At 39.0% G+C, this 27474-nt stretch overlaps 1 protein-coding gene across 7 annotated transcripts in view; it reads left to right on the top strand.

Annotated features, from left to right (window-relative positions):
• MBOAT2 (membrane bound glycerophospholipid O-acyltransferase 2) overlaps positions 1-26535 on the top strand; it is a 146930-nt gene extending 120395 nt beyond the window's left edge. For all 7 annotated transcript variants that reach the window (XM_074393752.1, XM_074393744.1, XM_039461203.2 and 4 more), the window contains 7 exons: positions 2713-2896; positions 6686-6878; positions 11609-11712; positions 15914-15978; positions 17394-17526; positions 19478-19629; positions 21267-26535. In XM_074393752.1, the coding sequence (XP_074249853.1) occupies positions 2713-2896; positions 6686-6878; positions 11609-11712; positions 15914-15978; positions 17394-17526; positions 19478-19629; positions 21267-21492 (1057 nt within the window). In that variant the 3' untranslated portion in view covers positions 21493-26535. The remainder of the gene's footprint in view (positions 1-2712; positions 2897-6685; positions 6879-11608; positions 11713-15913; positions 15979-17393; positions 17527-19477; positions 19630-21266) is intronic.
• Positions 26536-27474: the final 939 nt, after the last annotated feature.

The raw sequence follows: 27474 nt of genomic DNA, 5'->3' as shown, positions 1-27474 counted from the left end.
TGGTCTGCTGTAGGAGCTTTCCTACCTGGCATCCCTATTATCTCCCATCCCCTGTGCAGCCTACTTTTCAGCTAGCAGCCAGAGAGCTTTTAATGTGCATTGGATTATATTATTCCCCTCCGTTGATGAAAATCCTCCAGTGGCTTCCCCTGTAACTTAGAATAGAATTATAAACCCCGGGCCACGGCATATAAGGCTCAGCAAGAGCCCAGAGCTCGCCCACGCTTCCTCACTCCATCCATTCTTTACTGTGCAAACCACTCTATCAAAAATACCCCTCCCTTCCTGCCATCGCTTTCTGTCCCTTTGCTCTGCTTTGTTTTCTTCAATAGTAGGTATTACTGTCTGATGTTATACAAGACATTGGTTTTAATTGTCCCTCTCCCTGCCCCTCAATGTAGGGTCATTGAAGACAAGAACTTTGTCTCATTTATTGTCCCCGTTATCTAAGTTTTGGTTCATTATTTGGAGTGATTTTGCCTCCAAGCATCAGACATTTTTGGTTGTTACTGCTCAGGGGGTGGTGCTACTGACATCTGGTGGGGAGCGCCTAGGGGGTGCTGCTAAACACCCTGCAGTGTGCAGGAGGATGCCACAACAGAGAACTAGGGGTCCAAAGTGTCAATAATTCCACAGGGAGAAGCCCAAACTTGAGACAGGACATAGTTGATATCAAATAATTATCAATGGAATGAGTGAATGAATCTTTTGTTTTATATTCTACATTACAATTAGATTTAAGTTCTGATTTTATAAAAAAGTGTAGTAATTTACTTCAGTACCTAAAATTACTTGTTGTTTGATAGGACAGTGGAGCCAAAAGTTACTTAAGCAAGTTTCATGGTTAAGAACCTCCTCCTGTCCTTGCTAATGGTGATACATAGTTGACTTGGTGTTAAAATAATTGGTATTGAGAATGAAACTCTGTTGCTGGAGTACAAGGAGTTCTTTTGTACCGTTGTGACTGCAGGGTACTTACCCCAGTCTTTGATACAGTGAGAAAGCATGCTGTTTCATCATTAAATAGAAATAACTAAAAGAGATAATCTGCCAGAAACATTTTCTGTCATCAATTTCAAGCCCTGAGAAGAAAATACTTAAGGTTCAAGACATTTTTAAAAGTGGAAAAATAATTCTGGAAACGTTAGAAAAGTATTTTTGGCTGAGTGGTAACCTAGATAGTATCAGATGGGCAGGATCACTATTTTGTTCTGTGTAATTTCTCAAAGAAAAATAGTGTATGCTAAGCTAGGCAAGGTGGTGAGTGCCTGTCATCCCAGCTACTCAGGAGGCCAAGGCAGAAGGATTGCTTGAGCTCAGGAGTTTGAGTCCAGCCTGGGCAACATAACAAGACCTATCTCTTAGTTTTTTTTTTTTTTTTTTAAATACATACTATTATGAGGGTATTCTTTCAACCTCTCTTGTCCACAAGAGTGTTTGTATATTTTAAGGAGACAGCTTATCCTATTCAGAGAGGAGGAGGGACTGTGACATGTTCAAAAGCCTGCCTGCTGTGTACAGGTGCAGTTGTGGTTTCTTTGTGATGGCTTATGTGACAGTAGGCTTTCTTAATGGAACTGTTTTTTTTTTTAAATACACACTCCTTATTCATTTATATGATAACATAAATTGTCTAAACAGTCTCTTGTATTAACTAACTGTTTTCACCCTGTTACCCATAGGTACTGTGTATCATTTGGACAGACCTCTAAGGAATGGAATTAAAAATGTTTTGAGACATTCTTGACTCCCTTTTCTCTTCCACCCTATAGCCAATCCCTCAGCAGCCTTCAGGCTCCACTGCCAGGACACGTGCAGAGTGTCTGCCCCCTCCTTCAGCCATCGTCACCTCCTGCCTGGAGACAGCAGGAGCCCCACACATGGGCTGGAGTGATGTGTTTTCAGACATAGGACTTTTAAAACCCTGCTATGTTTTTTCATATAAGTCAGAATAAAATCTAAAGTCCCTGCCATGGCTAATAAGGCAGGCCCTGTCTGGTTCAGCTCAGCTGTCTGCCCTGCTCCTACCTCCTCTCCTGGGACTACTCTGCTCCAGCCCCATGGTCTCCTTGCTGCCAGGCATGCCCAGCTCAGGGGTCCTCACACATCATTCCCTCTGCCTGGAATCCCTGTCCACGTTATTCCTGTCACTTTTTTCTGGTCTCTGCTCAGATGTCACCTTACCAGAGAGGCCTTCCTTCTCTGACTTCTTAACATCGTAAAAGAGTTCCTTCTTTTTGTAGCACTTAGCATCTCTGAAAATACTTTTTATATATTTTATTGTTGTTTTCTGCAACTGGCGTGCAAGCCGTGTGGCTGTAGGATTGCCTTCTCTTTGTTTCCTGCTGTGTCCAGGCCCTGGAGTATGTGGAGCGCATGGTGTGCAGCAGGTGTTTTTTACAAGAGTGAATGATTGCCTGGGAAGAGACACCACTTTATGGATAGTGCACCTGTCTTTGATTTGTTTCATCATGAGAAATCTAAGTCGAAACCTTCATATTTGCCCGTAAGGATCTGTAAAGAAGCTCTTATTCAGACACACTGTTGAGCATGACTGTGTCCTGAGCCTGAAAATTTTTGTTTTGTGGGTGCAAATGAAAATTAAAGCTTGTCTTATTTTGGAAATGGGGAACAGTGAGGTGGATGATTATTCTATCAAATGTTCTGAAAACTTACGCTGCATCTCACTGATTGCATGTCTTTTCATTGCAGGCGCATGCCAAGCCTACTGGAGTATTTGAGTTACAACTGTAACTTCATGGGGATCCTGGCAGGCCCACTCTGCTCTTACAAAGACTACATTACTTTCATTGAAGGCAGATCATACCATACGACACAATCAGGTGAAAATGGAAAAGAAGAGATACAGTCTGAAAGAACAGAGCCATCTCCAAATGTAAGGTCATGAGATTTATCTAGAGCCTTCATAGCATGTATTGGTTAGTCTTATTTATTTAAAGATACAAATATTTTCACATTTCGAACTTATCCATGTATTTCTTTAAAAATACTTTTCAAGATAAATGACTCTTCATACTGTTACTTAATGGTGATACCTAGTAGAAGTACAGTCATGATTAAAGAACATAAATAAAGTCACTTCAGAAAGTATGTGCTGAATTCCTTCATGAGAATAATACTTTATAGTTACAGGGAATTTTACAAGAAAGCTCTTATTATGGAATTGGCCAGCCTAATGATTTTCCAGGCCTACCCTCCCTCCCCTCTCCCTCCCTCCAACCCTCCCTCCATCCCTCCCCCCTCCCTCCTCCCCTCCATCCCTCCCTCCCTCGCTTCCTCATTCTGTCTGATTGTCTTAACCTCTGCCTTGTGTTCCAGCAGATTGTAAACACTCTGAGTACTCCATTTCTTTTTTACTTGCCCCTTCCTCTTCTTAATTATTGCCAGTTGAAATCTTTCTTTCCTTTAAAGGCCGACTTCAAATATCATCTTTTCCACAAAACAGCTCCTCATTCCCACAGTAAAGAGATTAGTAATATTATAAATATATTAATAATAGCTAACACTTTGACAGTGCTCACCATGTGCTAGGCTCTGTGGTGTGGACCTCACACCTTTGTTTTAGCCCTCCCTCATAGCAGTCATACGAGGCAGGCACTGTTTTTCTCACCATCTAACAGATGAGGAAACTAAGACTCAGAGGCTAAGTTTGACCAAGATTTCCCAGGTTGGCAGTAGAACTGGAATTCAAACTAGTGCAATCTGGTTCCAAGTCTGTGCTAAGTTGCCTTACAACCAAACATAATTTTTACTTTCTTTGAGCCACTGGGGTACTTGAAACTTATGAAGCAGCTGGGATGCTGCTGCATAAAGAAAGGCATTGAGACTCTCTATAGGCTAAGTTTCTGTTAGACTTCATTTGGTAAAATCTAAAGTTTCCATGAAAAAGAAGAGCCCAATCTGGAAGCCTGTGAGTTGAAGGAAAGGGGCTAGTGTGTTTTCCCTGAATGCAGGGTTTAGAGCAAGGGGTGACGTGACCTCCCTTATCCTGCAAATCTACCACCCTCCACTGTGTGGGCAACAAAGAGTGAATATAGAGATGTGCATGCCTTCGCAAAAGATAGTATATTGCCTCTTTCCTACCATGTGGCTCATTGTATTTTATACCACAATGGTGTTTTTCTCTTTATATTTTCTATTACTGGTTAAGTGTTGAGAAGTGTCATATCAAACTGGATGGGATTCCAGACTTGAAATTGGTGTCTTTTCATTGACTGTTTTGTATCTCCAGGATGACCACTTAATCTTTTAGTGATTTCCCTGCTGTAAGAGAAAGTAAAGACAATTGTAGACAGCATCTTAGAAGTTTATTCTAGAATGCTAGAAGGAGAATGAAAGCCTAGGAATCAAGATGCTGGACTCTCAGTGGCCAGTTTGGCTCCTCATTTCCGCACATTGCTTAATGTGTATGAGTCCCTCTCTGCAAAAGGAGAATCCTAATGTCTTCCCCGTTTTAGAGACTGTATGAAGATCAAACGATTTTGTAAAATACTTGAAAATGTCAAATGTTATAAACATGTGATAGTAGTAAATCAAATTCGACAAAGAATAATACACACGTATATATTCTATTAATTCACTGAGTTTTTATGGGTTTTATTCTCATAAAATGTCACTTTCCTCTTTTGCGTTATAGACATCTTAACTCAGAGGTTGTTGATAATGGCAAATATTCCTAATGTGTTTTTCCACCATTTAAATAATATATTTGATTTAAATTTTACATTTGTATGCTTTATAATGTCAAATAATGATAGTCAGTAATAAGTCCCTCAAATGGCATTTAGATGCTCCTTGTGCATCAGTGGAGTATGTAGATTATTGGGATCTAAAAAAGGATGCTCGTGGAGCCCACTGGCTCTTCTGTCGGGGACCTCTCCATTGTCCTCTCCTCCGTCTGCATCAGTTAGGATACGGGTTTGGCTGCTGAAACAAGGACCAAAATAACAGGAACTTAAAGTAGAAATTTATTTTTATGTTATATGTGGGACAGTCACCTGTAAGCAGTGCATTAATAACATGGGGGCCCCATGATGTGAGAGATCTACACTCCGTCTTCCCTGTATAAATCACTGTTGCTCACATCCTATTGGCCAGACCCTAATCACATAGCCACACTCGTGTATACCATAGGTGCTGATGTGTCATCTTTAGCTAGACTTCCAAGCAACCAAGAGAAATTTCTTTTTCTGTGCAGGAAGGGGAGAAGGGCTCCCGGGTAACACTTGGCAGTCTCTGTCATGACATATGTAGGACGTTTCTCTGGGGCTCTTCGTTTTTGTTTTGTTTTGTTTTTTGAGTGAAAGATTCTCCGGAATTCAGCCTAGGACATACAAACTTGACTGCTGGGACTCTGGGTCTGGGCAGGGGAAGGGGGTTGAGGATATCACCTCTTAGGATACCGGCTGTCTTTGTGTTCTCTACATTTTCATTGCAGCACCATATCCCTACCCTGCTTCAGTCTAGTGGCTACAGGTTTCTTATTATGTTATTAAAACGATATGCCTCATTTTAAAATTAAAATATGGAGGCCATTTATTTCATCTTGCTTCATTTATAATTACTATTTTTTCTCTACCATTTTAAAATCTTATAATTCAAATGTAAAGGTAAGATATTTGGGAGGCACTAAGGAAAAAGTAGCCTTATTTCATTAAAAGACAATGGAAAACGAGAATAACAGCTGCTGCACAGAGTCCTTGAACACTGAGTACCACCTTGCAGGAACAGCCCAGTCATAAAATACTGTTTCCAAAAATGCAGTGCATCCGGCATATGCTTTGGCTCTTGCCTTGGAGCTTTTCTTTTGGCACTATTACATAAAGTGTTAAAATGTGGCACTTCATTGATAAATTACTTCAGTTAATTTGAATACTATTTGGTTACTGTATGGATCACTTCTAAATCCAGTTATTTTGTTGCATACTTCATCTGGATCTAGTCTTTTCTCTGCTTGTTTCTTTTTCTTCATAGCCTATGTAATCTCTCTTATACCAAATGAAGTTGAAATATTCTGGCCTTCTACAAATATAAAAACAGCATGAGTTGTAAAAATACAGAATACCCTGAGTTGGTAATGTAAACTTACCGCAGTGTTGCTAAGAATAGCCTCTTCTTTCACCAGTCTTTTATGCACACTTTATTCTTCTCAGGTGTGTAACTCTTTTGGTTTTTATTATTCTTGAACAAAGTTGTGTTAACTTTCAGATTTACAGAGATGCATAGATTGTTTATTGTAAAAATAACGTCCATGAGATGCCTAGAATTTGGAAAATACAGAAAAGACACAATGGGAAATATATATATATCTCCATATAAAATTTATTGCCAAAAGTAATTAATATTGTTTTTTGTATTCACTTCCATTCACACTGATACACTAATGCTTGCTTTTAGATTTCTTGATTTCCTGAAAGTTCTGAATACACAAATAGAGGTTTTAGTATGAGTTGAGCAGTAACCCCTAGATAGTACTTACAGAGTTGGAAAAGTTCATACCATGAGACTATGGAAAACTTTAAACGCCAAGTGCAATTTAGTTCTTGAATTTTGACCAGAAGAATTGTAGGACGGATGTTGAGGAAGATCAGTCTGTTGATAATACATAGAATGAATTAAAAGGAGCATGGATAAAGTTGATGAAGTCTCGCCTTGCACTTTTCAGACTGCGGTAATTCAAAAGCTCTTAGTTTGCGGGCTGTCCTTGTTATTTCACTTGACCATCTCGACAACATTACCTGTGGAGTACAACATTGACGAGCATTTTCAAGCTACAGCTTCATGGCCAACAAAGATTATCTATCTATATATCTCTCTTTTGGCTGCCAGACCCAAATACTATTTTGCATGGACGCTAGGTAAGTAACATGTAAATAGACTTCCTTGTGTCTGTGTTGAAGCAGTCTTACCTTGTTGATAGATTGCTATCAGTGCGCCCTCTTGAGGATATGTGAAGACCAATTGGAAAAATTAAGTCATCTATGTAGAAGACACAGACCTCACAGTTCATATGTAAGGATATTCTAAAAACAGAATCAATTTTATTATAAAACAATCAATTTTATTATAATACAAAATAAAAATCAATTGATCAATGGAAATATAACAGATATTTGTTGAATGCCTATTGTATTCTAGATTCAGTGCTAGCCAGAATAGATACTAGTGTGTAGAGATCGAGACCATCCTGGTCAACATGGTGAAACCCTGTCTCTACTAAAAAAATACAAAAAATTATCTGGGCATGGTGGCGCTTGCCTGTAATCCCAGCTACTCAGGAGGCTGAGGCAGGAGAATTGCCTGAACCCAGCAGGCGGAGGTTGCGGTGAGCCGAGATCGCGCCATTGCACTCCAGCCTGGGTAACAAGAGCGAAACTCCGTCTCAAAAAAAAAAAAAAAAAAGACATAGTCCTTATTCTCCAGATGGTTATAAGTTAGTATGATTGTATTCAGCTTATCATTATGATACCTGTTAAATAGACCATTAACCATAGTATAATATAATCAGTAGTTAATTAGCAAAGCGAATAAAATGATATTGGCACACTGATAGGGGGTTATCAGTTATGCCAGGAGATTCATTATTAATTTTTTGTTTGCAATTATGACAATTAAAATGATTCTTAGGATACTTCTGATCCCCAACCCCAATATTTGGTTTGAAAAATGAATTCAAGACCAGCCTGGGCAACATAGTGAGACCCCTGTCTCTACAAAAAAATTGTTAAAAATCAACTAGGCCTGGTGGCATGTACCTGTAGTCCCGGCTACTTGAGAGACTGGGGTGGGAGGACCGCTTGAGCCTAGGAGTCTGAGGCTGCAGTGAGCCATGGTTGTACCACCGCACTCCAGCCTGAGCAACAGAGTGAGACTTCGTCTCAAAAACAAAAACAGAAAGATTGAATGTGATTTCAGCAATTGAAAAATGGCTAGTTTTGCACTTATGAGCAAGGAGACATGGAGCTATCTTGATTTTCCTGGCAGATGTTAGCAGGAGGGACCTGCTCAGGTGAAATGGGCTTTCACAGGGCTTTGCCTGCCCTGCAGAATGAGCCACAAGAGGCTTCAGGCAGCCTGATGGCCTGATCCTGTGATGGAAGAAGATAATTCTGGCCACGTTTTGAAGGTTGAACTCATGTAGAGAGAATCTTTCAATGAATAAATTGAAACCTCTTTTATGTGTGTGTTGTCCTTTATCTCACCCACAAGAGTGTAAGCTCCTTTATTCTTATGAGTGTCCTGATTGCCTTGTTTATATTTGGTACTCAACGAATATTTGAATAAATGCACGAAGAAACACATCGGCCAAACGAGGGCGATAATTAGGCCTCTGAGGTTTGGCATTTTACTCTCAGTTTTATTTTGATTTCATTATTATAAAATACGGTTTGGGGCTGGAATCATTATTTTCAATCTTTCGTCATACCACTATGCACAATAGTATCATTAAAAGTTACTTTAACCTGGTGAGTTAATGGCCAATGAAAATAGAATGTTACCTTATGGATTTTAATCTAATATTTCTTTAAAGATTGAACATTTTTATTGTAGCCAAATTTAGACATCAGTAATATCAAATGAGATTCCCGTACTACTTGAATTCTGACTTTAAATTGAGACTGAGAACTTTCCCAAACACCTGGTACTTTTAGGGTTTTATCAGAATTGTGACCTGTTGTTGAATCACTGTTACAGAATTATAAGAGTTCTGCATGTTTTTGGATTTGGTTGGACATCTTATTGTTGAAAATCTGTCAAATGGAATGAAGTCATTGAATTTATAGGGCTTTTGAGAAAAATCACAAAATCTCTGTAAACATGTAAAAATACGCAAGATTCATCATTAGGCCAGGAGCAGTAGTTCATGCCTGTAATCCCAGCACGTTGGGAGGCTGAGGCAGGAGAATGACTTGAGGCCAGGAGTTTGAGACCAGCCTGAGCAACATGTTAAGACCCCATCTCTTTAAAAAAAAAAAAAATTTTTTTTTTTTTTTTTAAATTAGCTAGGTGTGGTTGTGCATACCTGTGGTCCCAGCTACTCAAGAGTCTGAGGTGGGAGGATTGCTTTAGCCAGGGAAGTTGAGGCTGCAGTGAGCTGTGATCGTATCATTACACTCCAGCCTGGGTGACAGAGTGAGACCTTGCCTTTAAAAAAAAAGAAAAAAAGAAAATTCATCATTAATTTTTTGTTTGCAATTATGACAATTAAAATGATTCTTAGGCTACTTATCCCCAACCCCAGTATCTGGTTTGAAAAATGAATCTTGTGCATTTTTACATACTTAGAAACCAAATAAAAGGTGAGTTAATTCATTTTCCCTGTTTCTTCTTTAAAGAAATAATCATATTAGAATATATATGAATGACAATTTGAAATTGAACTATATTTAAAGAATTTTAAGAATTTTTATCTGTAAGGCAATAAAGTTATTTCATTCAGTAAATACTTACACTGTGTCTGTACTGTCTTAACACAAGTAATGGTTGAGGTCCTAGTAATGGTTAAGCCCTGAAGTTCTGGTGTCAGCTCTGTCAGTGGAGAAACCAGCTGAGGCTCAGCATGCATGTGCCCATGTTCATCTCTGCCCCATTACCTTTTTTTAACTGTCTATTTGGTTGTGAAATTGGAGTTTAATGATCTCTGGAGGTTCAAAAATCTGTTTTTGGGAAATCTAACAGTTCCAAAATTCTTTAATTTTGTTTTTGTATTTTGTTAATAATTTAAAAAATAGTATGAATGTATTCTGGATCATGTGGACAGTTACTTGCTGATTTTTGTGTCCACATGTACATTTTTCAAATTATAATTTCATGGATGCTGGTAGATAGGCAGACTGTATTATGTTTAATTCCTTAATTCAGGGTTCTCAAGTAGGAATCAGGTTTCTTGTCTCCACAGCCCCGTGGCCCTGCACTTTTCTCCTTATCACCTCAAAAAAAGGATTTATTGGGATCTGAGCAGTTTTTTCCCTCTAACTCAAGTTCGAAAAACATTTAGCCCATGTAAGGACAGATTGAATTGATGTTAATGGTCAGTTACTTGGAAGATCTCTATATAATGGCAACTTGCAAGCTCTCTTGGGAGTTACGTAACCTGGGGTAAAGATTAGGTGGGGTCTGTGGAGGGAGATTGGGGGACAAGGGACATGGAAGGTGGACACCCACAGTTTGATTTCCCCAGTTCTCTTCTCGTTTTGTTGCTGTTGACCATACCCTGAGTCAATCTTGTTGCCGAATGAGAATGTGATTAGGAGTTTCATTGCTCTCAGATCACAGTAGGCTAAAAAAGGTGGAGAGGGTGAATACATGAACAAATCAGAAGTGGTGGCAACCATGCTGGAGGGAGGGAGTTCCCAGCAGCCATTTATATGGGTATGCTGTCCATGTGGTTCATAGAGTTTACTTTTAATTCTGTTGGATCTGTTATTATGCTTACTTTAAAGGCACATATGTGAATTGAACAAAGGTGGCTGACCTCATTAAATCTGACGGAGTAGTAAATCTTGTTTATTCTTTTCCCCCAAAGTGTAGTTTTTAAAAGATATTGTTTGATGTACTAAAATACACTAATAAACAATAAAACAATTTAAAGATACGTGTTCATATAGGCATATTATTTTGCTGGGCTTTGATGGATTTCAGTTTGTTTATTCTTTGGTCATTATACACATAGCATAAACAGTTTTCAAGTTGATTGGAAAAGGGCTCATTTGAGGCAGAAATTTTCTTTGCAGCTTAATCAAGCATTTACATAAAGCAAAAGTGATTAATTGAGCATTGTGGTGAAAAGGATTAGAAAACAAATTCTGAGTTGGGTTCTGTAGCTCATGCCTGAAATTCCAGCACTTTGGGAGGCCAAGGTAGGAAGATCAACTGAGGCCAGGAGTTTGAGACCAGTCTAGGCAACATAGTGAGACTCTATCTTTACAAAAAAAAGAAAATAGGCATGATGATGCACACCTGCAGTCCCAGCTACTGAGGAGGCTGAGGCAGGAGCATTGCTTGAGCCTAAGAGTTCAAAGCTGCAGTGAGCTATAAACCTGCTATTCCAGCCGGGCAGTGACAGAGGGAGACCATATCTCTATTTTTTAAAAATTCTGGAAAAATAAAGTTATGGTGAACCAAGAAAGAAGAAAAATGGAAGGAAACTATTATGCCTCACTTATATATTATTGTTTATAATAAAGTTCAAATATATGATTAAAAAGAGCATGGTGCTTCCAGGGCAAAACCTCCCTAAGCTTAGCAATTTCTTGGCAGCTGGTCGAGCATACTCTGCTTCATTCCACTGACACAGCTCATGTTGGGGAGCATTTCCTGTATGAGTCTTCGCCTTTACCTGTCAGTCCTCAGCAGCTTTTAAACTCCACCTACCCTCAACTCATGCATAATGTCTCATGTTTTATTGACTAATTGTCCTGGATGTGTTTTTTTCATTGTATGTGATATTGTTTCTGACCTAAAAATTGGAATAAATCTACTTTTACTGTTTAAGAATAAAAGGTGTAATAACATATACCCTCTGGGAGAATACGGTAGATTATTATGGAGATAATTAATACTTTCTTAAAAATTTTGTTTTCTATAGCTGATGCCATTAATAATGCTGCAGGCTTTGGTTTTAGAGGATATGACAAAAATGGAGCAGCTCGCTGGGACTTAATTTCCAATTTGAGAATTCAACAAATAGAGGTGAGTCAATCATGAAGAAGTTAGTTACTATGTATACTTTAAGTACTGTAGTTTGCTTTTACAGGTTATGCTGTGATGTTCTAGGAGTGGTATTGAAGGGTCTTTAATATTAACACTCGTTCTTTCATGTAACAAATATATATTGGTTGTCAACTCTGTAGCCTAGTCACTGAAGACAATGAATAAGATAGGTACAATTTAGTCCCTCATGGAGTTTTAATTTCCTAGAGGTTACAGACTAAGGTCAAATAGGTGGTGATCAGAGAGGGGTAAGGGATGTGGGTGTTCATGAAACACCAGCTTCTTTGTTTAGGTGTTTGAGGGAAGAGAGTCCTAAAGAAAATGGTGCTTAAGCTGAGTCCCAAAGAAGTATGAGACAGCCAGACACTCCAAGTAGGGGGAGCAGCCTGGGAGCCGAGAGAACGTGTACAGTTCATGTTGGTTAGTAGTTTAGGGAGCCATGAAGGGTGATTGGGAAAGTGGATGCCAGGCAGTCACATTCTTACAGCCATGTAGGACTTTTGAACTTTCTTATAAGAGCAATGGGGCACTGTGGATGGATTATATATGTAGCCAAGTGAGGTGATCATATAGGTGTTTTAAAAGGATCTGGCATATAGAATGTATTTCCCTCCAGAGGCAGAGATCTCTGTTAGGAGGATGTTTTGTTAATCCAAGTTGATGGTGACCTAACAATGTACTGCCAGTGGGGCTAGAAACGTGTAAATATATTGGATAGCTGAGTAAGAGACTCAGCAGAACTTGGTGATAGATTGGGATCAGCAAGAGAGAATAAGTTATGACTCAGGCCCAGAAATCTGGTTTAAACAACTAGGGTTATGGTGTTACTTTCCACTTAGATAAAGAATGGAGAATAGATGTGAGTTTGAAGGGACAGGTAATATCTTCAAGTCACAGACTTACTGAGTTGTCCACCAGGCAAATCATGGTCAGACACTCAGCAGAGGCACCTGAGCCCGAGAGTGAAATCTGGGAACTATCAGCATGTGGCAGTTCAAACCCTGGAAGAGAGAATGAGGAGAGGTGAGAGTCTAAAGGAACACCAATACTGAGAGGCTGGGCGAAGGAAGGCAATTCAGGAGTAGCCAGGAAGAAAAAGGAGAAAACCAGCTGGGCACAGTGGCTCACACCTGTAATCCCAGGACTTTGGGAGGCTGAAGCAGGCAGATTGCTTGAGCTCAGGAGTTTGAGACTAGCCTGGGAAACATGGCAAAACTCCATCTTTACAAAAAATACAAAATCTAGCTGGGTGTGGTGGTGAGTACCTGTAGTCCCAGGTACTCAGGAACAGGAGGCTACAGTGAGCCGTGAACGTGCCACTGCACTGTAGCCTGGGTGACAGAGCAAAACCCTGTCGAGAGAGAGAGAGAGAGAGAGAGAGAGAGAGAGAGAGAGAGAGAACAAACCATTGTTTTGCTAGCCTGTGAAAAGGATCATTCCAAATAGGAGAGATTACCAAAACTTGAGGTGAAGGGGTCAAGCTGGACCCTCTGATGAGCCCTAATATTACTGAAAGTGGGCAGTTAGGCATTAAGTGCCAGAGATGGGATGCCATAAGAAAAGCAGTGCCATCACTGAAGTTTGCCAAGATAACCAAATCTGAATTGATCTCTAGATCCTTCTAAGTTTAGAGGGAACATGGAGTATAGAGAGTCTATTAAACACCAGATCAGATCAAAAGTAGGAAGTTCTTTGGGACATTAAGACCCAAGCTATTACAGATTAAAAGAGGCTTTGGCCAGATGTACTGCATGAACCTTTTTTGCGGTCCTGATTGACAAACCAACTGGAAAACACCCTTTTAAATAATCAGGAATATTTGAATACAAAGGGGGCTTAGATGATGTTAAAGAATTATTATTAGTTTTGTCTGATCATGGTTTTTTAAAAAAGTCTTTATTGGACGTACATTCTGAACTAACTGCAGGTGAAGTAAGATGTCTGGTATTTGGTTTGAAATACTCTTAACAACAGTGTTGTCAATAAAAATGGAGGAGAGGGAGAAATCGATCATTGTTGAAGTTGAATGATGGATATAGCAGTGTTTCTAACCTTTTGTTTATTATTAACACCTTAAGGAGACTTTTGGACACTCTTTTCCTAATAATTTCCCCCCTGAAATTTTAATACTACAGATACACAGGGTATCTGTATACCTATTGATATATTACTGCATGCATACATATTTATACATTAAAAAAAGATATTTTTGCCCCTTAAACCATTTTTATCCTCCCGGGGCTGCTATCACCCTGGCTGATAGTGCATGGCATAAGAAAAAGTAAAGAACGGAATTAATTTTTCTGAAGGAAAAAATGGGCATCAATGCCAAGTGCCACTGAAATACCAAGAGAAGGACACAAATACCTGCGTCATTATGGTTGTATTTATTTATTTATTTTTTGAGAGGAAGTGTCACCCTGTTGCCCAGGCTGGATTGCAGTAGTGGGATTTGGGCTCACTGCAACCTCTGCCTCCCAGGTTCAAATGATTTTCCTGCCTCAGCCTCCCAAGTAACTGGGATTCCAGTCACCTGCCACCACACCTGGCCAATTGTATTTTCAGTAGAGATGGCGTCTCACCATGTTGGCCAGGCTAGTCTCGAACTACTGACCTTATGAGATCCACCCGCCTCGGCCTCCCAAAGTGCTGGGATTACCAGCATGAGCCACCACGCCCATCCTTTTTTATGGTTTTATGAACAACAGTTTCAGGAGAGGGATTGGCATAAGGGCCAGATTACACAACTCCTAGGAGTTCATTTTCCATAAAGGGAAGAGGGTAGAAACAGCGCAGTAGCTAAGGGGAACAGGGAATTGAGGAGAGCTGTTTAATTTTGTTTTAAAATGGGGATTGAAATGTGTCTACTGATTAGGAGACAATTTGAAGGGGAGAGTGTGAAGCTCTCCCTATAGCTGAAGGAGAGAGAGATCTATTGATCAATGAAGTCCCGGAGAAGATGGAAGTGGAGAGACTGGCCCTAAAGGAGAAGGGCAACCTCTCCTGTTACAAAGACAGGAAGGAGGGCAGGATAAGTGTGTGTGCAGCTGAATGTGTAGTTGGATGGTGAGAATTTGGAGTCTGATGATTTTATATCATCTCTGTAAAGTAGGAGGCTACCTTACCTGTTGTGAGGGAGGAAGGAGATGCTAGGACCAGAGACATAGATGGGGTATCAGGTTGAATCGCGAAATTGTTGACACTTACCTCTTCTTGATTTTATTTTAAAAAAAGAGAAAATTTCAAATGGTTCAGTCCAGTAGCTTTTTTTCAGGAAGAGGAGAATGAACTAGTTGTCTAGGGAAACAGGATTCTTTGGTAGGTTGAGGGCTCAGTTGTGGTGGAGAACCATGAACTTAAGACAAAGGTCTGGAATGTGGTGATACTCTGCACACAGCATGCAGATGTTTCCAGTGGGGCGGGTGGACAGTGTGGTTGATCTAGAGTTAGGGTTTTGATAGGGAGGTGAATGAAAGGAAAAGAAACAAAAGCACTGAAGATTCTAATGTAAGAGCAGTAAATAATGGAACACAAAATCTAAAATAGTCAGAAGTCAAGACCAGAGAAGGAGAGAGTTACACAGGACAAAAGTAGGCTGGAGACCAAGGGCTCCCTCTATGATCGAAGAACAGCTTTAGTGGGAGTGACTGGAAAGATAGGAGGCCCTGAGAGATCTGGGTGGGCAGGTCTACTCTTTCAGGGGCAGCACAGAGCCAGGCAGCCCCAAAATTCAGAGTAGCCAGGGCACTGAGAGACAACGGCTGGGCGGGTTGTTGCGGTAGATGTCCACTTCACCCAGAACCATGGCAGAGCTTGGCTGGAAGGAGGTAATGAGGTGGGCACCCCAGTCTTCAGTGTGAGAGGGAGGCCATCAAAAGGCGTTTGTACACTCTCTCAGGAGTTCCCTTGGAAGAATTCCATGACATCCCTTGTAAATGTTAACATACAGGAGAAAACAGTGACAATCCATTTACCTCATAGTGTTCCCAACAATAAACTTCTCTTACATAGAATGATGTTACTATATTAGAAAAACAAGATTAAGGAAAGAGAAATCAGTATACTACCATTGATGTTAAGTAATTTTTTGTTTTAATATTTTAGCATAATATATTATTACTTACATTTAAAGCTTCATTATTTTGTGACACAAAGAAAAAAGTTGCCTTTTTTTTTCCAGATGTCAACAAGTTTCAAGATGTTTCTTGATAATTGGAATATTCAGACAGCTCTTTGGCTCAAAAGGTGCGTTCTTTCAAAAACAATCTTTAGATGTGCTCTGACATCTAGTTCTTAAGGTTGAGCTTCACTGAATTCAGGTTCTTGATTAAATTAACGGTGTTGAGTGACATTGTGACCTCAGTGTCGCCCGGGAAACATTATTGGCCTCCTCCTGGGCAAGGCAGTGTAGAGTCAGAACTGTTTTGGCCTGAGTCCCGGATGCAGCTCTCCTGCATGCGCAGCTATCCTGCCCTCTCAGCCTCCTGTAAAGGCCTCCACCAATGTTGGAGGTCACCAGTATCCTCCTTTGCAGCTCCTGATCCCATTCAATAGAGATGTGGTTTAAATTCAAAAGGGCCTGCACAAGCACAGTACTTGTACCCTGGGTACTCCAGAATGGTCCCAGTTTTAAAGGTTTGAATTCAACAGATTTTAATTTGTTAGTCAAGGGATACAAAGACCAGTAAGACAAAAAGATCTAGTCCCTGCAAGTGAAAGAGTTCACAATTTTGTTAAAGACATGGCTGTGTAATCAGACGTGCTATTCCTGTGGTGAGGATTAGGAGAGAGAAAGCAGGAACAGTGAGGGCACAGAGGGACGCAGGAGGAACTTCCTGGACGTGGTGGGTGCTTGAGCTGAGGTTTGTGTCGGGAATGTGTCTCGTGAACAGGGTAGAGGCAGCCCAGGCTGAGTGGAGTAACAGGTGTGAAGGACAGAGCTGGGGAACGGCACAGAATCTCCCAGGGATCTCTTACCATCCCTGTGAACACATTGCGCTATCTTGAATTTATTTCCTAAGAAAAGGCCCCTATAGTGATAAGGCACTCAGCAGCCTTCTTTTATAGTGTCCCCTTTTAAATGACACATTAAGCATCTTAATTTGGCTAGCATGTGCTATCATCTCTTCAGGATGCCTGCCAGTCTCCCCAGGGGCTGTAGATCCTCTGAGCTAATCTGCTATGTTATTTTTTGTTACTGTTATATTGTAAATTTGATACCTTAGGGAAACTATTTTCATCTGAGTTCTCTACCCCTGTTAATAGGAAAGCTCAGTCTGTCTGTCAGAAGGAGTAGTGTTATTAGGTCAGTTGAAAGTTATTGATTTTTTTTAAAGTAATTAAATAATGTAGGATAAAAATAACCTTAATATTAGTTAAAATTTATTCTTTTTATAAATTGTATAGACTCCCCAATACTAGAAATGATCATTTTAGTTACTGTATATACCAGTAAGAAGATGGGAATTTATGTTCCTAAATTTGACACTTAATCGCTGTAGCCCCCCTGAGATCATAGCTAAGTTATTGCCTAGGATAAGTTGTATTTGTTTCTCTAGTTACCCTAAATCCTGTCAGGTAATAAAAGAATGATCATTGCAGGCTTTGTAAACTTGGGTCGCTCACTCCACTTGGCTCTCCATGTTTTTCATGGTTTCTAGGGTGTGTTATGAACGAGCCTCCTTCAGTCCAACTATCCAGACGTTCATTCTCTCTGCCATTTGGCACGGGGTATACCCAGGATATTATCTAACGTTTCTAACAGGGGTGTTAATGACATTAGCAGCACGAGCTGTAAGTATCAAGAATTTTATTTTACAATTCAATGGTCCACTTGAACTGTTAAAAAGGCTGAGTACATCTGTGTTAGAAGGTTGATCCTCTTTCCTTGGCCGTGATCAGTATTGTCCTTTCCACTAGAAGCGAGGTGTGTAAATGCATGTTTGCTGAGCACACACCACAGGCTAAGCTCCATGCCCAGTTCCTGTGAGGAGAAAACATGTTTCTGCGTGCCTGGCAGGTAGGAGGCACTCACAAAATATTACTTTGTCTTTACAGAATTTTCTGAAGGAGAGATAAAAACTGAGTTAAATAAAGATGATCAGAATGGGTAGGTTTATTTTAGAAATGTTTCCTGAAAGCTGTAACCTTTGAGTCCTCTCTAAGATGAAGAGTTGACTGTGGCTAGGCCACGATAATGGATGAGCTGTGGCCAGGTAGATGTCACACTAGAAGTGGGGCACCGTTCTTTAGAGTATTTGCCTGGATAGAACCTAGAGTAATATTTTGGGAAACATTGAGAAATTAGGTTGGTGACATGACAGAGGTAAGTAGAGTAATTTAGTGCAGCCCCTTGAAAACCAAGGAATGTGACATGACAAAAACCGTGTTTCAACAGCTGCTTATGGTACTTAGAGGTAAGAGGGCTCCATTTAACAAACTAGCAGATATTTACTCTGTTCCATTTTAAGGTACTTTGGGGTGGATAAGTTGTATGTGTGTATATACATACCTTATGCATGTGTGTGTGTGCACGTGCATATGCACCAAAAGGTATGTGTGACAGATTCCATGGGTGTTATAAATACAACGTACCATAGATGTTTAGAGATGGAAGAGATCTCTTTTGGTTAGATTAACTAGAGATGGCCTCATTAGAAAGGTGTTTGGATCCAGACTTTGAGAGATGAAAGTTATTTCAGTAGTGAGTTAAGCATAATGGGGAAAAAATGACATTCTAGGCATGGGAAGGACATTAGCAAAACCAAGTTTTGAACACCAAGCAGAGAAGAAGCCTAATCCTATTCTGTCTGCAATGGGAGGGGGTCAGGTATAGTTTTTAAGCACAAGAATGAAATGCTGAAAGCCCATACCCCAGGACACATGGATTTGTCATTGGTGGACAGGATGGAATCAAGAGCAGGTGACTGCCATGGCAGTGAGCTATGCAGGAGATAGCAGTGCCTAGCCACTAAGAATGACGGGCTCTGTGTGGAAGGGCAGTAGCCACGCACCACCTCACCTGTGAACAGTACATGCGGTGTTTTCAAAGCAGGGCTGTGTCTCACCTATGTAAATATATTTGACAAGAAAAATGTTTGGTTAAGTTTGAACATTACAAAACTGAAATGTTTTGACTGTTAGGAAAGCTGACAAAAAAGGTATTAAAAAGTGATATTTTGAAAACACCATTTCTGAGAAGTTTTCCCCAACTTTCATTAATGAATAATGTGTGTGGATGCAAATTATTTAAGTGCTGTTCAGCCTAAGCTCAGTGTGGACTCCTTTGTTTTTCACAAATGCGGAGGTTAAATAAGAGTTAAGGATGAAGGTAAACTAAACTTTATTTATATATTATATTTTACCATATATGATTTAAGGGATCTCTAGGCAGGGTTGTCTTAAACTTTTTTGGGGGAAACTTTTTAATACAGAATCTAATCTACAGAAAAGTTGCAAAGAACTTCTGTATGCCCTTTACCCAGACTCATTAGTCATTTATGCCGTCCCTGTGGTTTCCTCATCCCCTCTCTCTCTGTCTCTTTTATACACAGTATGTACAATGTGTATTTGCTTTTTTGGAACCAACTTTTTCCATAGTAGCAGTGCCATTGTACACTCACACCAGCTACATATGAGCGTTTCGGTTATTCCACACCACATCCTTCAGTTGATATCACCAGTATAATTTCATAAGTAATGTTAATGTAAAGATATAGCAAATATTTTTGTTTCTTTATTTCAGATGAGAAATAACTTTAGACATTATTTCATCGAACCTTCCCAACTTAAATTATTGTATGATGTTATAACATGGATTGTAACTCAAGTAGCAGTAAGTTACACAGTCGTGCCATTCGTACTTCTTTCTGTAAAACCATCATTCACATTTTACAGGTAAGTGTTACTCTTAAAACTTTGTCAGTGGGAATAATTTTATTTTCAAAAGAAAGTTTCTTGTTATTGGGTAGAATAGAAAAATAGTACCACAGCCATATTTCCTGCTGATAAACGCATTATCAGTTACGTTTTAATCCTGAGCCTATCAGTCCCAGCATTTTTCTCTGGAATGACTCATACCACTCCACCCTCAGATGAGTGATTTAGACAGAGAAATATCAACTGGGTAACCACTGCCTCAGCCTCTCCTAAATTTAACAAAAGTTTCTTAGTTTGATTGTCCTGAACTTCTTTGGGGAAAAACCCAGCTCTTTACAAAGGATTGTTAATTATCTTAATTTCTTTAATCAAAGGAAAATAAATTCTATTTTGTCTGTTCCTTTTTACTGTGCCTTTTATGTTTGATCGCTGTGGTGATCTGTATATTATAGAAATTGCCCCGTCTCGAATTCCATATTTTTATAATCTACTTACCTCCTCTCCCTGCCTCACCAAATTCCACTCCCCCATATTAGATAGTGATATTCTAGAGATCAAAAATGTTATTCTTTTATAAATTCTTTATTATTCTAGCATTTAGAATGACCTGGCACAAAGTATACAGTCAAAAGCTATTGAATCAAATATGACAATAATTATACCGGAAGACATTAAGTAAGTCCTGCTAAAGGTTCCATTTTAGCAAAATTAGTAAATGTTTAAAAGTGTGATTGGGCTGTTGGTTAGATTTTCTATCCCAGATACTTTGTTCAGAATTACTTGAATTTACAGCTATAGATACAGTTTAGGTTACATTTTGTTTATATTTAATTTGAGGAATGATGTTTCCAATAATATATATATATATATATATTTTTTTGAGACGGAGTTTCGCTCTTGTTACCCAGGCTGGAGTGCAATGGCACGATCTTGGCTCACCGCAACCTCCGCCTCCTGGGTTCAGGCAATTCTCCTGCCTCAGCCTCCTGAGTAGCTGGGATTACAGGCACGCGCCACCATGCCCAGCTAATTTTTTGTATTTTTAGTAGAGACGGGGTTTCACCATGTTGACCAGGATGGTCTCGATCTCTTGACGTCGTGATCCACCCGCCTCGGCCTCCCAAAGTGCTGGGATTACAGACTTGAGCCACCGCGCCCGGCCTAATATTTTTAATAATATGGCTTTTCTTTTTCATGAAAGTAATCATCAAGAAGCAATATTGCTTCCCTGTCACTCACCCTCATTAGAATATTTGTAACTTAGAGACTGTAAATAGCAGGTGAGGCCAGACTAGTAAAAGTCTTAACTATCTCCACATTTTCTTTGTTGACTCAACTTTTAATTCTCTGGATTGGGGAGATTTTCAGATTGCTACTGCTATTAATACATTAACTTTTTGTTTTTATTCTGTTTAACCATGGTCTTAGGACTCTTACAAAGGAATGTAATATGCTATCTAGAATCAGGCTTCTAAGCAGCCTGGGTTTATCCAGTGCTATAAATTCCCATGGGCCTACACTGTCAGGTTTCTTCTCCTGAGGGGGAAAAATAGAAGAAGAATATAGTAAATAAATACATCCTAAGGTGGCCACGTGACATTTTTACAAGTGCGCAGTTATAAAATTTTAATAAACTTTTTCCCTTTTTATTTTAGCTCCTGGTATTACAGCCTGCACATCCTTGGTATCTTAGTATTATTGTTGTTTCCAGTGAAAAAAACTCAAGGAAGAAAGAATGCACATGAAAATATTCAGCTCTCACAATCCAAAAAGTTTGATGAAGGAGAACATTCTTTGGGACGGAACAGTTTTTCTATAACAAACAATGTTTGCAATCAGAATCAAGAAATAGCCTCGAGACATTCATCACTAAAGCAGTGATGGGGAAGGCTCTGAGGGCTATTTTTTAATGTTAACAGAAACCAATCTTAGCACCTTTTCAAGGGTTTGAGTTTGTTGGAAAAGCGATTAACTGGTGGGAAATTGGGCAGTTATAGATGAGGAATTTCCTGTAAACCAGATTGGAAATAGAGTGAAACAAGCCCTCCCATGCCATGTCCCTGTGGGCCATGCCTTATGTAAGAATATTTCCATATTTCAGTGGGCACTCCCAACCTCAGCACTTGTTCGTAGGGTCATTCGTGTGCCCTGTTGCTGAATGTATGTTGCGTATCCCAAGGCACTGATGAGGTGGAAAAATAATCGTGTCAATCTCAATGATAGGGATAAATCAACTTTTCCAAATGAATGTCTTGCCTTAAACCCTCTATTTCCTAAAATATTGTTCCTAAATGGTATTTTCAAGTGTAATATTATGAGAACACTATTGCAGTAGTTGATGTTGTGTGCTGTAAAGGAGTTCAGGAGGATTTTGAAACAGGATATTTAAGAATGTGGATTTTATTAAATGCAATAAACATCTCAGTATTTGAAGGGTTCTCTTAAAGTATGTCAAATGACTACATAGTGAAACTGTCAACAGTAATGGACGCCAAATTATAGGTAGCTTATTTTGCTGGAGGGTTTAATTACCTTGTGCAGTCAAAGAGCACTTCCAGAAGGAATTTCTTAAAACATAATGAAAGGTTTGGTAAGGTGATATTTTAAGCTTGCTCTTTTTCTTAAAAGAGAGAGGTGACGAAGGAAGGCAGGAATGAAGAAGTGCTGCGTGGCCTCCGGTGGAAAGCACAGGGTGGAGACGTGGATCTGCAGGCTGCTTCTCCGCCACGCCAGGGCTCTGTGCTATCCTGTGAGACTTAAACAAAAGTTGGATAACTTCGTGATACTTTAGACTTCTAAATGAAATTTGTCGGGCATAAATTATGTAGAATTAGAGGGTTTGAAAATAATACTGGTAGGGTGCTCAAAGGTTTTGAAAGAAAAATTGCTAGGTAGGTTACTATCTGGCTAATCAGTTTCTTATCCTTGACAGTTTAATTCATATTTGGGAAACTTTTAGGGAAATGAAAACTAAAAGTCATTGAGTCTTGGTGACAGTTTTTGAGAATAACATAAATTCATTTTCAAACTCTTCTCATTAAAATTTTGCTGTGAACTCTTACTAAAATCAGTTACAGATTCTGTAAGTAGGAAAATATGCTTTTATTTTATGGGCCATTTTTACCATGATTAATCTTGACTTGGATTACTAGGTGTCTTCTGTGATCCCACAGAGGACTGTGGTGGCCACAGGAGCTGAAAGCAGGAGAGTGGGATTTGATGCCAGGCAGTGGAGTGACCTCAGCCCTGGATTGTATCTCCTGCCCTGTGAGAGGGGAGGGGGCAGAGTCTTTGGATTTCACCTTTATTTGGCCTCTGTATGGAACTTACTTTTCTTTTCGCCTTAAATGTTTAATGAAGTGCAAGTTTTCTGCTATGGGTTTTTCTCTCTCTCTCTTTTTGTGGTGGGTGGGGTCACTAATAAATTTGCAAATGAAGTTAAGGACATAGCAACCATCTAGTGTATGTTATGTAATACTTCATTTAAAGAAGAAAGGAAAAGCAAATACACTTGCGACTTTTGAGGTCTCAGTCAGCAAAAATGTTCATGTTTCTTTTTTGAAGTTGAGAAATGTCCTAATCTATTTTTTTTTCTAAAAGTAAATGTTTTCCAACTGATAAGGCTAGCCCTGCCATTCCTTCTCAGGAAACAAATCGATAGCTAAATACATTTTCTCTATTTTCCCATGCATTGAAATTATGTTGGCTGGGTGTGGTGGCTCACACCTGTAATCCCAGTACTTTGGTAGGCCGAGGCGAGTGGGTCACTTGAGGTCAGGAGTTCAAGACCGGCCAGGCCAACAAGGTGAAACTCCGTCTCTACTAAAAATACAAAAATTAGCTAGGCGTGGTGGAGAGCACCTGTAATCCCAGCTACTCGGGCTGAGGCAGGAGAATCGCTTGAACCCAGGAGGCGGAGGTTGCAGTAAGCTGAGATTGCGCCACTGCACTCCAGCAGGGTAACAGAGGGATGCTCCATCTCAAAAAAAGAAAAAAAAATTTTGCAGCCTGTATAATGTGAGAGAATAGAAAGAATGTTCATGGAAAGTATCTGCCCTGTAAGATGTCTGCTCAGTTTAATTAATGTTGCAGAGAATCCGATGGCTATTAAGAGAAAGTGAACAAATTAAGAATTTAAAGGACAGGTTCAGGCATGTCATAAATGAAGACAAGAAGGCTTAATACAAACTTGTTGGGTTTTGTTTTTTTGTGTGTGGTTTTTTTTTTTTTTTTTTGGTGGGGTGGTGGGGGGCAGTAGGGGTTTCAGCCTATCTAGCCACTTACAAATAATCACATTTTTGTTACCTGAACTTACTTTATTTATCAGCCTGTAAGCCTAAGTCACTGTTACCTATTTCTTGCTCAGTGAATATAATCTTAGCACTGTCATCTAGAAAGCAACATATTTGATTGGTTTTCCAGTTCCTTTGCCGATAATAATTACATGTACAGTTTGACTAATTTTCATCCCCCGAATCAACAACTAGGTTTTTTTTTTTTTTTTTTTTTTTTAATGAAATGGTTTTTGGCTAGCTCTCCTCTAGTTTGGAGAAGTAATAATCACAAAGATTAATATTTTGCTTCTATTACTTAGAGTAGAAGAATTTTAAACTGGTACGTCTACTGTTAAATAGAAAGGGATTCATTGTAATATATTCTTGCTTTTTTTTCCATCAGCAGAATTAAGATTCATTGCATATTTATGTTGTATATTTTCCACTATTCAGGTATCATGAAATCACTCCAGAGATGATCAATCAATATCATATATGTACTTTTGGTTAATTGTATACTACTCAGGGAAAAAAATGAACAAAAAAAAATCATTCATCCTTCAATTTCATTTTTTTGAAACAAGAATTAGTTTAATTTGGTATGCCTCAGCTGTCACCATTTTATAAGTGGCTCATTCTGTTTTTAAAGTAAGTATTTTTATTGGAACTCAGGGTAATTGGGGTAATTTATTTAGCTTCTAAAATATCCAGCAGGATAGAAAAGATTTATTTGGCTTCAGAAATGTCCAGTGACCACTTCTCTTATTAGCCACTGCTGTCCATTTGACTCAGAAATATGTTTATTCTTGGTCTCCGTCATGTGTGACACTCAAAAGATTTCCACACATAACACTTTTGAGAAAAATGTGCAGTAAAAAGGAGGTTTCTAGAAAGTGACAGCCTACACTGAAGCACTAGCTGGCCTGGGAGGAGACCTGGATCTTCGTTCTGGTTCTGTCTTTCATGAAACTGAGGACCTGGAGGAGCTACCTGTCCTATAGACTCCAAGTTTCTCAGCCATAAGCAAATGAGTGAGTTCTAAGAGTTCAGGACCAGTTGTGTGTCGTGACCAAGCCATTAGCAAGGTCTGTAGGATTCAAGGACTTGGGCAGGTTCACAGTCGACACTATTGTCAAGGTCATTGACTTTCACTACTTGAGCTCAAAGCCCTGACTTTTCAAAGGTTGTCATGGTAACAGTGAAATCCCTTAAATCAGAAGGCGTGGCAACATACCTTTTCTACTGGCAATAGCTCTTTCAATGAGTGTTTCATAATCAAATAGTCCCTGCTGAAGAAAACATGTTTTCCTTTTGCTTTCTCTGCTTTTTTGGTTTTTGTTTGTGCTGTGTAAAATTGGAGAAGATATATGCTATGAGATATTTTATACAGATTAGTGACTACTGAACAGGGTTTGCCACCATATAATATCTCAAAGCTATTCAAGGATATTTAAAACATAGGTAGTTTAGTTATACCTTATTTTAAACTACAGAAAGCAATAGCTTTAAACTTTTGCCATTAAAATAATCACAAATTGATAGTTTTACTTGAAGACTAGATCACAGTTTTAGAAAAAAAATCTTTCCTATTTACCATTCATAGTAAACATTCAGTTTGTATCTTCATGAACAAATCTGGACATTTATACATTTTTGTTTCCTAATTATCATCTGTTCACAATTAGTTGGTTTCAACAGTTCTACATTACAATTGAGAGAAAAATAACTTGAGAGAATAATTGTTTCAGAATGATGCCTACTATTTTGTGTCAGCTAAAAATTTGTCCAGAGTTTTAGATGTAAATCAGTATTTCGTGGGGTTTTATTCAGGCATTAATAGTTCTTCCTGGCTGAAATTTAATACGTCAGATGTAATATAGGTGCAGAATCCTAAATAACACTGTGAGATGTAATCTTAACTGCCCTCAATACCTTATAAAACTGTTACCCTTTACCCAGTGTGCATGTAATGAGTGGCTGGTGGTTGATGCCCTCATCTTAGATGCTGAAATTTCTGTTTCACACAGCCCTTAAAAGTGGGTTTCTTGATCAGTGAGTGCTTTCAGTGCTGAAGGAAAAGATTTGTGTTTAAGAAGAGAAATACACCCTGAAATTTGATAGATTAGAATGTAGAGGGTCTCTACAGTGATTTTCTGCATACCAAGCAGTCAAATCTATTTATAGAAACTCTGATTCAACAGAAATTTTAAAATGAAATTTTCCACGTCGGTATTTTGTAGGAAAGCTCTTATAATCAATGCTTGAGCTCCTTTTTGAGGCTCTTCTTGTACAGAGGTTGCAGCCAATTACATTTTAATTGGTAGGCTGCTGAATAATGTTTTTGTATGTTTTAAAATAATACTTATTTTAATAGGTTTTTTTTTTTTTTAACATTGTGCAAACCCCAATAAAGTACTGACACGCTCCATAGGCCATTAACTGGGAAAATTTTGTGAAACACAGCTGGGCATGGTGGCACGTGCCTGTAATCCCAGCTACTCAGGAGGCTGAGGCAGGAGAATTGCCTGACCCCAGGAGGCGGAGGTTGTGGTGAGCCGAGATCGCGCCATTGCACTCCAGCCTGGGGTAACAAGAGCGAAACTCCGTCTCAAAAAAAAAAAAAAAAAAAAAAAAAAAAGAAAAACCAAAAGTTACAGAGAAACATAAGTAAAGTCACTAATCAGTTTCTTAGTAACATGTTTGAAAAGAAAAGGTAACTGACTGCCTTTCACTGTTTCATGTTCACTCTTTTAGGTTAATTTTCTTAGGAAATCCATTTGTTAATATTCCTCCCTGTCCTTTTGCATTAAAGGACAAATATATATGTTGAGAGTTTGACAGACCTTTAAAATATTCCTCTTTCCCAATTTTAAGTATTTTTGGTTCTGTGTGCACAGATTTATCAGTGAAGGTACATTTGCCTCTGACTTTATCACAAGGAAAAAGGAATCAAACATTGAACACAAATGTGTTCCAAACCAGTCTTGTCCCTCTTCTGTCACTTTTATGCGACTGCTCCTCTGAACCAGAAGGGGCATGATACAAGGCAATAGGAATGAAAGTAAAAATCGAATGAAGTGAGAAATTTTTCCAGATACAGAATGAAAATGTGGGATTTCATTCCTGCCTGCCTTTAAATGTTGTGTCTCAATCTCTGCCTAGTAGTAGTTGAGCCCTCAGTCATCCAAACATGAGGAGAGACCCAACTCCAGCAGCCAGAATTTAGGATTTACATTTGCCTTCCCGTGTTGAGAATAGAATGTGGTGTTCTGTGCTTTCTGTTTTTATTATTCCAAACTATTTTTTTAAAGAAGTGTTATTTTCCAACAGATTCATAAATTAGTTCCTGTATGGTAAATTAAAACTCCCACTGTGTCAGTCAAACTGTGATGTGCTAATTTCATAACCACTCATTTCTAGTGTGTGTCAGAGCTGCACTGGTGGCTTATCGCTGGGTTTTAAAGGTGTTTTTAACTTACATATGTAAGTGTTTTTTTCTCTAATTTGTGTGTCTTTACAACTGATTAAACAGTAATTTAAAAATACATGTGTGTGTGTTTGCTAATATCTGAGGCTTTTAATTCCACTT

This window comes from Saimiri boliviensis, chromosome 1 (genome assembly GCF_048565385.1).
Source record: "Saimiri boliviensis isolate mSaiBol1 chromosome 1, mSaiBol1.pri, whole genome shotgun sequence".
Classification (NCBI taxonomy): domain Eukaryota; kingdom Metazoa; phylum Chordata; class Mammalia; order Primates; family Cebidae; genus Saimiri; species Saimiri boliviensis.
This window is presented reverse-complemented; position numbering and strand designations above follow the sequence as displayed.